At 37.2% G+C, this 12729-nt stretch overlaps 1 protein-coding gene across 33 annotated transcripts in view; it reads right to left on the bottom strand.

Annotated features, from left to right (window-relative positions):
* Positions 1 to 418: 418 nt before the first annotated feature.
* Positions 419 to 12729, bottom strand: part of SLMAP (sarcolemma associated protein) — a 91698-nt gene continuing 79387 nt past the window's right edge. For 21 of the 33 annotated variants that reach the window (XM_074879279.1, XM_074879296.1, XM_074879288.1 and 18 more), the window contains 3 exons: positions 12059 to 12230; positions 10756 to 10890; positions 419 to 6164 (listed from right to left, as the gene is read on the bottom strand). In XM_074879279.1, coding sequence (XP_074735380.1) covers positions 6075 to 6164; positions 10756 to 10890; positions 12059 to 12230 — 397 coding nt within the window. In that variant the 3' untranslated portion in view covers positions 419 to 6074. Of the gene's footprint in view, positions 6165 to 7202; positions 7293 to 10755; positions 10891 to 12058; positions 12231 to 12729 lie in introns of all 33 variants that reach the window. The other 12 variants (XM_074879308.1, XM_074879306.1, XM_074879303.1 and 9 more) reach the window with 1 other exon arrangement.

Genomic DNA, 12729 nt, shown 5'->3' on the forward strand with positions numbered 1-12729 from the left:
ATTTACAGTGCAGGTTAAAGACTGTAGGATTGTTGGTTTTCTTAAAGGATGATCTGTGAATGATACCCCGAGGGTGTCTGGTCACTATAAAAAACATGGGAGCCTTGCAGAAACCGAGGTTGCACTCGTACACTGTGTTCCAGCCCATCTCTCCCTGGGGTTGCATGCAGACGTGTTGGAGCGCTGCTTTACCACGTTACACAGAGGAGGAAAGGTCACGGGGCTGTGAGGGCTGTGAAGCCCATTTGTACAAAGTAAATAGGTAAATAGATGCCAATTTTAAAATAAGTTTTAACTGATTTAATTAACTAGTAACTTGCTTTCTATTGCGATAAAGCAGAGTGCAGCAGGTTATTCGGAAGTTGTGGAGTGCTGAAATTTGGAGTTCGACTGAATGAAAGACTATGTACAATACAAATCAGCTTTCTGTTGTGTTGTAAATTTATTCTTGTCATTTTTACCATTTATTCATCCCAAAAGACATATTGCATATTTTGAACATTTTTAAATAAGAGACACTGTATTATCCAAGACAAGTAGTTTTGTCACATCAAAACTAATGACATACCCAATAAAAGTATTTTCCAGAGCAAGAACTCCTTACAAGAAATCTTAATAGAATATAAACTCCATAAATTATCTAGCATGAAAAAATTAAAATAGTAAATCCATTCCATACTGAAGGCAGTACTTCACCACTCATAGTATGTGTGTGGTGCTTCTAAAAAACACAAAACCAATTTCCTAACAGAGGGTACCGAAACAAATACGGGCTAGCTTTTGGATAAATTTTATTCCAATAGAACAGAATGAATTGATCACTTGATCTTTTCTCTCAAATTACTGATTAATATGATCAGGTAAGAAAAGTTACTTTTAGTTTAACCCAAGCTTTGGATTTGTTCATCAGATACAATGAAGAGATGACAAGCTTGGAAGAACATCTGCATTTTAAATATATTACCTGACATAATAAAAGAACTACATCGCCATACTAACGTCTCCATTCCCACAGTTGAAAATTATTTAACTGAGAATCGCAATTACATCTCCAGTCTCTTGGTTGCTAAGCGCAAGTAATCATGATCTATTTTACCACAAGCAAGCACAATCGCAGAACAACAATGTATACACATGCACACACCCCCTCGGTGCATTAGAACTGTTACACTTCCAGCACTGGGAATAATGCCGAACCAAACCGAGTAGACTGAAAAATTGAAAGAATGAATAATTTAGAATCAGAAACACCTTATAGAGGGAAGCAGCAATAACAGGCAACAACATGATGGGGCTGAGGGAAGAGAATAAAATGTACAATCTTGGGAAAAGGACTGGTTTTGCTTCACCTTAAGATCTAAGCAAATCCCAAAGTAATCTATGGGAAGCAATCAGTACAAAATTCAAGAATGTAATTTACACTTATCAAAGCTTCTGTAAATCATGTGACATGTCAATAAAAGTGATCACTACTATCACTGGAACTAACACTCCAGATGAAAAACCATTTGACAGATTACAAAAACTAAGTGAAGAAATTATTCTATGAATGTTTTCCCTACTGTCCTGCAGTGATCAGGTTTCAGCTCACTACAGTTCAACAGTGTATGATCAATAATCTAGAAAAGCTTCAGTAGTCATGCCTGTTAAAACCTGAAGGGGAAAAAAACCAAACATCGATGAAGTGCTGAACAGTAACCAGAACAGGTTGTTGCCTTGGACTGCTTGCCTACAGTGGTTTTTACCGAACAATATTGCGAAGTCAGATACCACAGGGCTGGGTGGTACCGGTTTCAGTTGCTGATTTGCTTTCTATCTCTGGGAGCCTTTAGTCAAGTACTGGTAGCACATACTGTTTTTAAAGCAGTAATGGGTGCAACCCTCTCCCCAAGCAGAATTTGGTCATTAATTTGAAACAGTTGGAACAAACTAAAAACCAGGAAGGCAGGAAGGACTGGGAGACCCATACTGCAGCCCAGTTCCCCATCAGAGGAGAAAGGAATTCTGCATCCAGAAGCACATGCAAAGAGGGACTGGGATGAGTAAATCAGCTGGATCTGGGGAATTCAATGCAGCTGTTTGTTGGAAGCAATCACCCTTCAAACTGATCCAGAGGTATATGTGTGTGCCAGAGAGGGAGAGAATATGGCTTCTAATTCTTTCATACGATCAATTGCTACATTAGTGGAGACTCAAAACCTTGAGAAAGTTGCTAATGAAACACTAATGGTGGATGAAAAGCCAGAGGGGAAAAAAGGCCATTGGTGAAAACAGGCCAGCCCCAGTTGTAGAGCTAATGCAAACTACAGTGGCTTCCCAAAAGCCCTTGTGGGGACCTGGTATTTTAAAGCACTCTGATGCTGCTGGTGGAATGAATCTCGACAGTGGATTTGTCATGGAGAAGATTCAAGCTGAAGAAATGATTCTTGCAAGTGGCAGAACCCTACAGATTAAGGCAGAAGACATTCAAAATCTTACATAAAGCACATGGAAGATTTGAACAGGTAATATACTTCAGAAGACTTGATTAGAAAAAGTAACTTAGGAATACACCCCAAAAATACATGCTCAGATGACCACCTTTGCTTCAGTTATCAGTCATTTGATACTAAGTCTCACTAATACTATTTTATGAGAAAACTTTGCAATATATTGTGCACGCTCACAATTCTCCATTTAGCACCAAATAAATCCAGAGATTCTGCAAGAAGGATCAGGCTAACACTCTGGAAGAATGCATTTAATTCAGCTACAAAGAACAGGAAAATTACACTGTGGTTTTTATATATTGAATGTTTTATATTTTTAAGTAAAAGGCTGCTGTTGTAGTCCTCATGTAGGTAGAATTCTTTTAGAATTTAAAAAAAGGTGCCTCAGTCAGGACACCAGGACAAAACTGAAAAAGTGTTCAGATATTTTATTATATTAAGCCTTCCAAATTGAACTAGCAACTGATAACACAACTCGCAAAACTACTTCTTCTAGTATGAGGAACCTTTTTAAAACCTCAAACGTCAGTGCACGCTCAGAGCACTTATTTTACAAGTAGAGAATCTTACACATTTGTGAAAAGCTGCTCTTGTTACAGTAACTCCAAGGCTTAGCTAATCAAGCCTCACAACTAAAAAGAACCTAAATATGAATGTAAAAGAGCACACGCATTTACCATAAATGCAACAAAAAGCCAAAAAGGTTTGTGCATAGAGTGCTTGCAAAATAACTCCACTTGCTGCTTTAGTATCAAAGCACTGAAGAACAGCAGTTTCCCAGTTATCCAACCCTTCTCCGAGGATTCTCACAATCAAAGAGTGAACTGTGCATTTTAGCTCATTCCTAATCGTTTTGAACATGCAAATGTCAGGAACTCCTGGGAAAGGCACTATATTAGGGAACCACAGGTACACTTGTAAGCACAAACCCCCATGCAATGTGTACTATGCACCTGTGTATATAATACAAATATGCACACATGCACATAATTAAATTAGAAAACTTTCTCCTTCCATACACCCATGTTGGGTCTCAAATTTCAGCTCTCTGATGCTCTAAACATTTCTGAAAACACAACATTATCTTTCATACAAGAACAAACTTTTGTCACCAGCAGTGTTGCTCAGCATGGGGCAGCAACTGGCAGTGCAGGCCCGCTCCGAGGTTGGTCCCAGGGAACTTGGCACCTTCCCGCTGCCAGCCAGGAGGGACCACTGCTCCACCAGGCTCCACTCCACCTCCTCACACCACATCTACATGCTACCAGCAGGGAGGAGGGAACAGAATCCATTGGAAAAGAAGCAGTAGCTGAAAGAGGGGCAGATAGGTAGTTCAAGATGCTAATGAAGAGAGGAGGCAGCATCAGGCTCCCTTCCCCTAGAAGGGCTTTCTACTACTGCCCTGCTATCTGCAGGCACTGCTCCTCCAATCTCACAACCCCTGCCACAGGCACACCACCCTTCAGCTGGGAACACTTTTTTTCCCCCCCATGGCAATATGTCCCCAAGCCTTCCATGGCTCTCTCCTCCCCACCTTCTTTGAAAACCACAGACAGGAGAGAGATCAGCTCGACAAAATACTTAAACTGGTGCAGATGTGAAATACAAGGGGAAAAAAGTCTTTTGCTATTACTGGACATGCTGCAGATATTGTGCCTAGTAACTGTGGCAATATCTAGCACAAAAGAAACTTAGCATTAATCTTTTGTTTTCAAATGACATTCAACTCAAACATGCATAGGGAGAGTAAAGTTATTTTATTAAATCATGCACATCACGTGTGTTAGTGCAAATAGTTTAATCTGTACTCCAGAAATTCTATTGTATTTTTATATCTTTACAAAATAGATTTAAAACAATTATTTACTTTAAAAAATGTAATTCTGAAGTTAAGCATTTCAGAACAATATTTGCAATAACCTATATACAAGAGGTACTAAGTACCACTGGCATACGAGTGTTCTGTGGTTGGGTGGCTTCCTGCAACTGAAAAGGATGAAATGAATGAACTAAATGACAATATATATTTTCTACAAGTCACTTGTGGACTATTTTTTCAACTAATAATCCTCCCATTAGCAAATCCCATGTAACGTAAGATAGAACCTTTAATTAAAGGACAATGACCCTTAAAACCTCACAAAGTAAATTATATGCTAAATTTCTATTTAAGTATTTAAACTATCTGTTGATTGCCATAACATTCCTTAAAGCCAATTGAATTGCTGAGATTACCTCCCTATTTTGACGTTTCCTTTAGCAGAGCCATTTTATTTTACCATTCTTTAGCGTATTAAGTCTTTAATAAACTTTTTTGACAGAACTGTTGAGCTGAACGAGACAACTACAGTCTACATTTAATTCAGCACTAACTACAGTGATTCCCACCAAAAGTCAGCAAATAGCAATAGTTATAGTACTTTGATAAGGAAAAGAAACTTTGTAATGGGGACCACTGCATCATACTTACAGCCATGTGATGAGGATGCACAAAATTTTACTACCAAATTGAAATCATCTTCACCTGACAATACTTCATCAGGTATATGATTCCAATTTTGTAGTATTTTATGTATCTTCGATTTTTTTTCAGCTGATCAGACGTACTGTAGCTGTTCTCTTAATAAATTTACGTCAACAAAAGCTTATCTAAAGAGCTTCTCCAGCTCAAGTCAGAAAGTATCAAATGACTGAAAAAATTGATACATGACATGTGAGAAAGTATTCATACTTTTAAAGAATGTATCTCTTTAAATATATGAAATTTAATAAATTACATTCAAACTAAAGTTAACGTAAGTTGAATCACTGCACTATGTCCATCAAATGACCGAGTACTTGCTCCCAGAAATACCTTAGTTCACTCAAGAACACACACATGCTTACACTCGCACACACTAAATACTTTAGGCTGGTCTTCACCATCAATCTCTCTATCTCTTTAAGGCTGGACATGAATTGTGTTTATTCCCAAAAATCATTAATAAAGCAATCCTTATCAAAGAAAAACATGTTTCCTTCAAAAGGCGTGGTAAGAGAAGTTTTCTTAAGTCTTGTTCCCAACAGCTCAGTGACTAACAGCAAGTAAAATGGTATACTAGTTTTTTTTTTTTTTTTAAAAAAAAAAATCATACTGAAAGGCACTGAGCACACTGCATCTGTTTTCCAATTATCTGCAAGGTTACTTGGCTTGGGTGTCCAAATCAGAAGTGTGTTTTTCCTTTTAAATCCGGCAATCAGATTCTAAAGCAAATGTCCACAACCCTAGCCATTATAAATAATTTGGTACCAAGAAGCCTACTTTAGGCCACCATTATAGTATTCAGAATCCCAACATACTAATTTAAAACTTGCATGAAATTGTAAGCAAAAATATTGCTCACAGTATGATGAATCACAATTTTATTCCCTCTTTATAGACAGATACATTTTATACAGTTTAAAGCAAATGACCCTACTGCTGTTCTCACGCAGAGCTGTGCTGTATTAAGAGGTAAAAAGGAAGAGAATTAATCTGTTTTCCCTCAGTATATGAATGTTGCCAGCTTCTAAAGGGAGGACGGTGTATGGATTCAACAACAGTTCTCATGGAGAAGCTCTGGTTAGGCCTGGGTACAGCACCACGGCTGTTACAGCAACCAAAGCTGCCATCACAGGCATCCAAGGCCATTGTCTCTGTGTGGAGAGAAAAAAAAAATCAATATCATATTTGTTCTAATTCATACTAATCAGTTCACCCCGTGGTTCCTGAAAGTCTTGAGTACCTGTTGATAGGCATCACTAAAATGTTACCCATGAGCCTACTGCAGGCTAGTCCTGACTTAGAGCACCACAGTAAACCGTGTTTCTCTAGCAAAGGGAACTCCACAACTCTTCACGACTGAGGATCATCAGAAGAACTTTTGGTAGTTCCATATTTCCAGCTTCATTACTGTACGCACCTCAAATAAATGTGCTATTAAATACGTGAGGGCTTAAGATGTTTAAAACATCACTTGTGCCAAGTAATCGCTAGACACAGGTTTATGCAGTACTGAAATCTTTAACTTCGCTTTTGAATGTTTAAATCCAGATCTATGAAGTTACTTTGTAGCAGATCCTAACAACATCATTTCTAATGGACTGTCACAACATTTCATGACAACAATAGCATTTTAAGAGGAGGACACACTGAGAGACGTTAGAGAAAAATGCAAGCTGAGAGTTCAGAATACAAACCAACCACCTATTTCGCATCTTGTCTTTTTTTCCATCTTCTTCAATGCAATAGTGAGAAAAAATAGTGTTTAGAGCCAGAGAGAAATTTCTTAGTCCGTGAATAGGAACCAAAGCTTGTTGATTTTTATTATTTAGAGGCAAACTCTTCATTTTTCATAGTTAATTAAGCAATTAAGTTTTCTTACAGGCCCTAGCATCGCAGCATTGTGCAAAAGGTAGCCCATTTGCTAAAGACAAACTGAGACCGAGTTAGAAGAGGCACATTCAGAACCAGTTAGAACGAAAATCATTGTTAGAATTAAAGAAATCACACAGATGTTAAATGATTAGTTGACTGCTCAGCTCATCAGTATCAACAGAATGGCGTATTAAATGAAGGGTTTGCTTCAGGTAAAGAAATACCTGTGAGCATTTCACCATGCACTATTTTATACAGAAATGGCACAAACAGGTGAGAGGGACAAACATACATTGACTGAACAGTAGTGCTTGTACCTTTCGCTACCACAATGGGCCGTAACACCAATACAGGAAAGCCAGGATTAGGCCGATGAATACGGCTGGGACGGGTTGTAATATGGAAGGCTAAAGAAGGGAAGGGATATTAAAAATCACTTTGTGCTATAAATCAATCAAGTAAAGATGATTTAGAGAGGGGGGAAAATAAGTCAGTGAGTTTTGTTTTAATTGAAATGTATTAAAGACATCTAATACAATACAGCATTATCTAATCTGGTATACAAAGTTAGTACACCATTCTACTCAAATGAACAGGGATGTTTAAAAATAAAGGGAAGTAAGCAGAAAATGTTCTAAGATACCTCTTGTCACAACTTGGAATTTAGCACTTTAAAATAATACAAATCTTAAACTGATTTGCCTGTATCTTATTTATAGTTGGTTTTAGTTTTTCTAAGTGATAGGAAATCCCACCTGGATTTCTTAAGGTAGAAAGACTCACGCCAGATACTGATTTTTTCAGCTACTTCTGCATTCCTTGCTAGTTATCCTTCCCCGTTTTCCAAGACTGGCCTCCAGGATAAACAATCATTTTCCTCCGTTAGTGAATCAATTACAACTATGTACAGGCAAACCCACTAGTTCAGATGTTTCTGTGAGATTGTAACATGACTGTACAAATCAACACTAAGTTTACTATAAAGCAGGGAAGTACATTTCAACTAGAGATATCACAAAGATCAGCATCTCTGGCAGGTCAGCAGCCTTGTGACCAAATGCAATTCTGAAAATCAATCAAATGTTGCAGCTGGGCCAGCTGGCAAGATTGCAGGGTTCACTTAGCTTATGGCCTCATTAGAACCATCTACACATTTTCTCAGCTACATTCAATTATCTATAAACTACTTCACATTCTGGATGGAGAGCCTCTATCCTTAATATGATAAATTAAACACAAAAATGGACTTAAATTCTTTCTAAGCTGTCCTTGGAAGATATCCGATTTCTCTGTATCCTAGTCTATATATTCGTGCACACAGAAAGACACACAGAGGTTAAGTTAAAACCATGCTAAGTATTTTAAGAACTTTTTTGTGCTGAAGCCACCTTGATTTTGTTCAAATAATAAATTAATGTTTGAAGACCTTCTAAAACATTGTGATTCATAAATAAAATCTCATCCTGTTATGAATTTGTAGAAGTCACTTAATCGTAGAACCTCCAATATGGTTCAAAACGCAGGAATCTTAGAATTCTAATCTCTGCCATTCAATTCAAATTTGTTTTAATCAAGGCAAATATTTAATAGAAAAATTATGTGTAACTACTGAAGTAATTTTCATGCAGGATTATTTTTGTGTCATTGGTGCCACAAATCAGAGTGCCACCTTCCCACAGAAAGCATGTTGGTAGAAATAATCACAGCAGTGTTCAAAAAAGTGCCAGAAATTTAAGTCAACCAGAGCAGCTAATGTTCTCAAACCATTCACATAAATAAATCTGTCATATAAAGCACATCAGGAAATAATCAGTGACCACAAGCATGCAAGCACAAGTAGTACACCACACTGCTAAGCGTTTCAGAACACAACACTGCAATTTTTTTTTTTAAAGTAAAACTTAAGTATAAAAACTCAATATTTAAATGATATCCCAAATGGAATACAGAAGCCTTGTCTTTTCTAACATTTGTTAGTTCCCTGAACAATTTTATGGATTTGTTTTTTTTAAAAAGCTATACACATCCATGGCTGTTGCATCTTGGCAAATATAATAGACAATAAATATCCACCACATTAAATGAAATTGCCTCCAAACAATTAAGTTTTCCCCCTTACAAAATCTCGTTATTGTCGAGGAGCATTTAACTAGGTGCTTCATCAGAAATGTGCATCTTGTATTAGAATATGAAGATATACAAACTCAGATACAGATGGGACACAAAAAGGAAGAAATCCCACAGTCGCTTTCTGTGGGACACTGTCCTCGGAAATGAAGTAGCAGATAATGATTCCAGCATAAGGGGACAACGGTACTTGGAACTCAGCCCAGTATGCATGATGCTTCAAATAATCCACAAGATGGACGTGTTTTACATCACTGATTACGAGTTATGCTTGCTTGAACAGCAAGCTTGTCCTGCAAGTCCTTATATGGTTAGATGCTCTTCATCACACCCTGACCTCCACATTTCAACTGTCATACCTCCTCCTGTGGAAGCAGATTTTGGCAGCTGCTGTGGTTCCTGATTTCATTTAAATACTCACCTCAAATTCTTCCTAAAATTTCCCTTACCTTGCAAGTTTTTCCACTTTCATCGGGTGCTCCGATTCCCTTCACAGCACTTCTTCCCTCTACTATCCCCCTTTTTCCACTGATCATTTTAATCCTAAGGTTAATATTTTTAACAGAGCAGAAAGTCTCACATTCACAATTATTTATTCAGTGTGATCTCTTCTATTAGAATGGGTTTTTTTTCAGTTGGTTGGTTTTGACTTCTGCCTACTTTAGTAACTGAATATTATCTGAGCACTGCAGAAGAATTCTAAGCAAGAAGCAGGTTCCAAGAGAATTGTAACATCATATTCCTGAAAAAATGGCTGAAAAAAGTGAGAAGGGCCTTGAATTCTTTACATCTTTGACAGCCCTACTATGTTAGAGGTTTACATTCAGTAATTGGCTATGGCAAGAGTATTCATATGAACTTTGGGCACCTAGCAGTCAGCTTCTTTTAGAGGATGGGACCTGTGAAACTTTCTTTGTAGTCACAAAAACAGTTTTCTAAAAAGATATTAACAGAGCATCCATCCATTATTCTCCTGTTTTGTATTGTCCACTACAGGAGTTGCTCACCCTGCACTGATCACAGAGGCAGTACAAGACGACAACAAACCAGCCATCCCAGGGTAGTAAAGCATCTAAAATAAGGCTATGACCACCTTATAATGTGTCCGCCACACCCTTAATGTTTGGAGGATTTCAGAAGTCTCAGTATAAAAAAAAGTTGTCCCTAGCTGTGAACTAATTCTAATGATACAACCTCTCAAATTAATTGCAACAGAAAGGAGTATTTTCATTAGTGAATAGAAAGGACAGTTCAACTGCACCATTTAAAGCATGAGCCGATCAGGGATAACCACTGTTAAGAAGCATGAGCAAGAGTAAGGAGGGAACATCTGTTGTAATAAATACTAATAAAATGAAAGCATCTTGAAAAAGACTGCTTAGTTCATTTAGATACAGGTTTCTCAATTTTCATCCATGTATCACTCTCTGAAATTAAAGTTTTACTTAGTTCTGGTTCACTAGTATTGAAGCCAGATGTTTCAAGAGAGCAGGTATCTAAGGTCATATTTTAAATTGTCACACAACTGACAATTACACATGCAAGTTGAATTTAAACAGTGTAATGACCTGCAAATTTGCACAGGTAGTACCAGAATTGAATTTTGCATATAATACGGTACACAGCCTTTTTTTTTAAAAAAAAAAAGTCCATCCTTTTCTGTTTGACACTTACATATTCCCTCAATCAACAGAACTGTCAGTGTCATAACCCAACTTCCCCACATATTTTGTACAGACTTACGTTGTTTCCTTTTTCTTGTAGCAGCTTCAGATTTTCTTTACACTGTTTGAGCTCTTCTGCGAGTGACTGATTTTCTTGTTCAGCAATCTCATACTTTGCCTTCAGCTCTGAGAGCACAGTCTGTGTTCTTTCATACTAAAGACAAAGAAAAAACAGTCTGCAGACCCCTGGACACCCAACACATGCTTACATTTGCTTAGCGCACAGCTTCTGTTCCTGTCATCTGCTTAGAGTAACTTGCCTTGGATCAGTACACCCTGTTTTGAAGTAAATCAAACCCTCTTCCCACATAGCAAACTCAAACGTAAGAGTGAGAAAGGCATTTAAAAATGTTATGCCTTATTACTATTTTGCCATATCCTCAGTGTGGGTCAAGTACAAATAATACTGGCTGAGTATGTCTTGTGTTCCTACAGTATGGGCAGCTTCTTTTTCAAACTCACATTCTGTTTTTTCTACAGATCACAAGCTTTCTAGTACTCCTCGTGACAGGGATTAGTAAGGACAGAAACAGTGACTTTCAGTACTGGTGTTTACCATAAATTTTAAACATTAAGGATCTTTAAAATACATCTGATTACAAAAACGTAGACTAACAAGACTGGGTTTTCCTAATTCTGAAAGCGGCAAGGAATGCAACATGGATGAGTAAATGACAAAGCAAAGGACTGCAAAAGAAACTAGAAGCAGTGACTGGGGAAAACTTCACTCAAAACACTCATGAGAGAAAGCAAGTAACTGTTGGATACTACGGCCTTCCTTCAGACACAATCTTTAGAGGCTAGGCAGATGAAATATATGCTCAGAATAACAGCTTTTCCCTATGCACTTGCTAATCATGTTCAGCAGCCTAGTGACCCAGTAAGATGAAAGGAGACCTTTATAAAGAATGTGTAGTCTCATTGTTAAGTAAAAGAGCTTACATCTAGCTAGGAAGATCATACTGACTTAGAAGAACTAGTTTTGACTCGTAACAGCCAATGAAACTCTAAACCACGATATTCAGAATACTTTGAATAAGGGTTTACCCGTCTGAGTAGCTTAGAAGTAAATTTACTAAGGTCACATGTGGAAGTAAACTTTAGGAAATTCCCAGAACACATGCAAGTCATTTTATCTGAAATCTTCCTTTTTAGATTTAACCCCCAGTTTATATATTGTTAGCTAACATAAAAGTACTTGCAATAAAAGTATGAAAAGTTTTCATTACTAGAAATCTTATATTTTTACTTTTCCTTTAGCTTAAAAGTCAAAGTCATTGGGCATTATATTCTCTCAAAACAGAAATAATGTCTCATGTTACCTCTTTCTGAACATCTTTTGCTTGACTCTCAGCTTCACTGAGTTGGCTTTTTAAAGTAGCTGCATCTTGTTGATGCTTTTCTCTCAAAGATCCCATCTGATTTTCAAGTTCCTTCCGAGACATTTCAAGAACACTTATATCACTGGTTAGCGCTAAACTCTGTTTCTGAGAGCTGAAAAACAAAATCCAATTGATTCTTCATGTGTTTTAAATTTAAACAAACAAGACTATTTTAAAACACTTTTCATCCTCCAAAGCTTCACACATTACTTCTACTTAATATGGATGTATCAGCACATAGAAGCACAGATCATCACTGTCTCTCTATACAAAGTACTGACACAAAAGGCTGGCCATAGTCTTGCTTTTAAATATTTCTGCACAGTTTAGCATGTATAATTAATCATGACCTATAATTTAAACAATTTATCATTCATAATTTTTAGTTTATTTTACTTTTTATTATTCACTAAGTACTTATTATACACTCCAAAGTATTTGGAAACAAATTTGTAACGAGAAGTCTGTCCAAGGTTGTTAGAAGTATTTCACATATTTGCATACACGCTTCTGCTTGCTCCAGTTGTATGAGCTAACAGCTAGTATATTCTTCCACCGTTTAGTACAATTGTGTAACAGCCATAGAAAGCTCTAACTGAAGCCATTACAAA

Source organism: Strix uralensis, chromosome 10, assembly GCF_047716275.1.
Source record: "Strix uralensis isolate ZFMK-TIS-50842 chromosome 10, bStrUra1, whole genome shotgun sequence".
Classification (NCBI taxonomy): Eukaryota; Metazoa; Chordata; class Aves; order Strigiformes; family Strigidae; genus Strix; species Strix uralensis.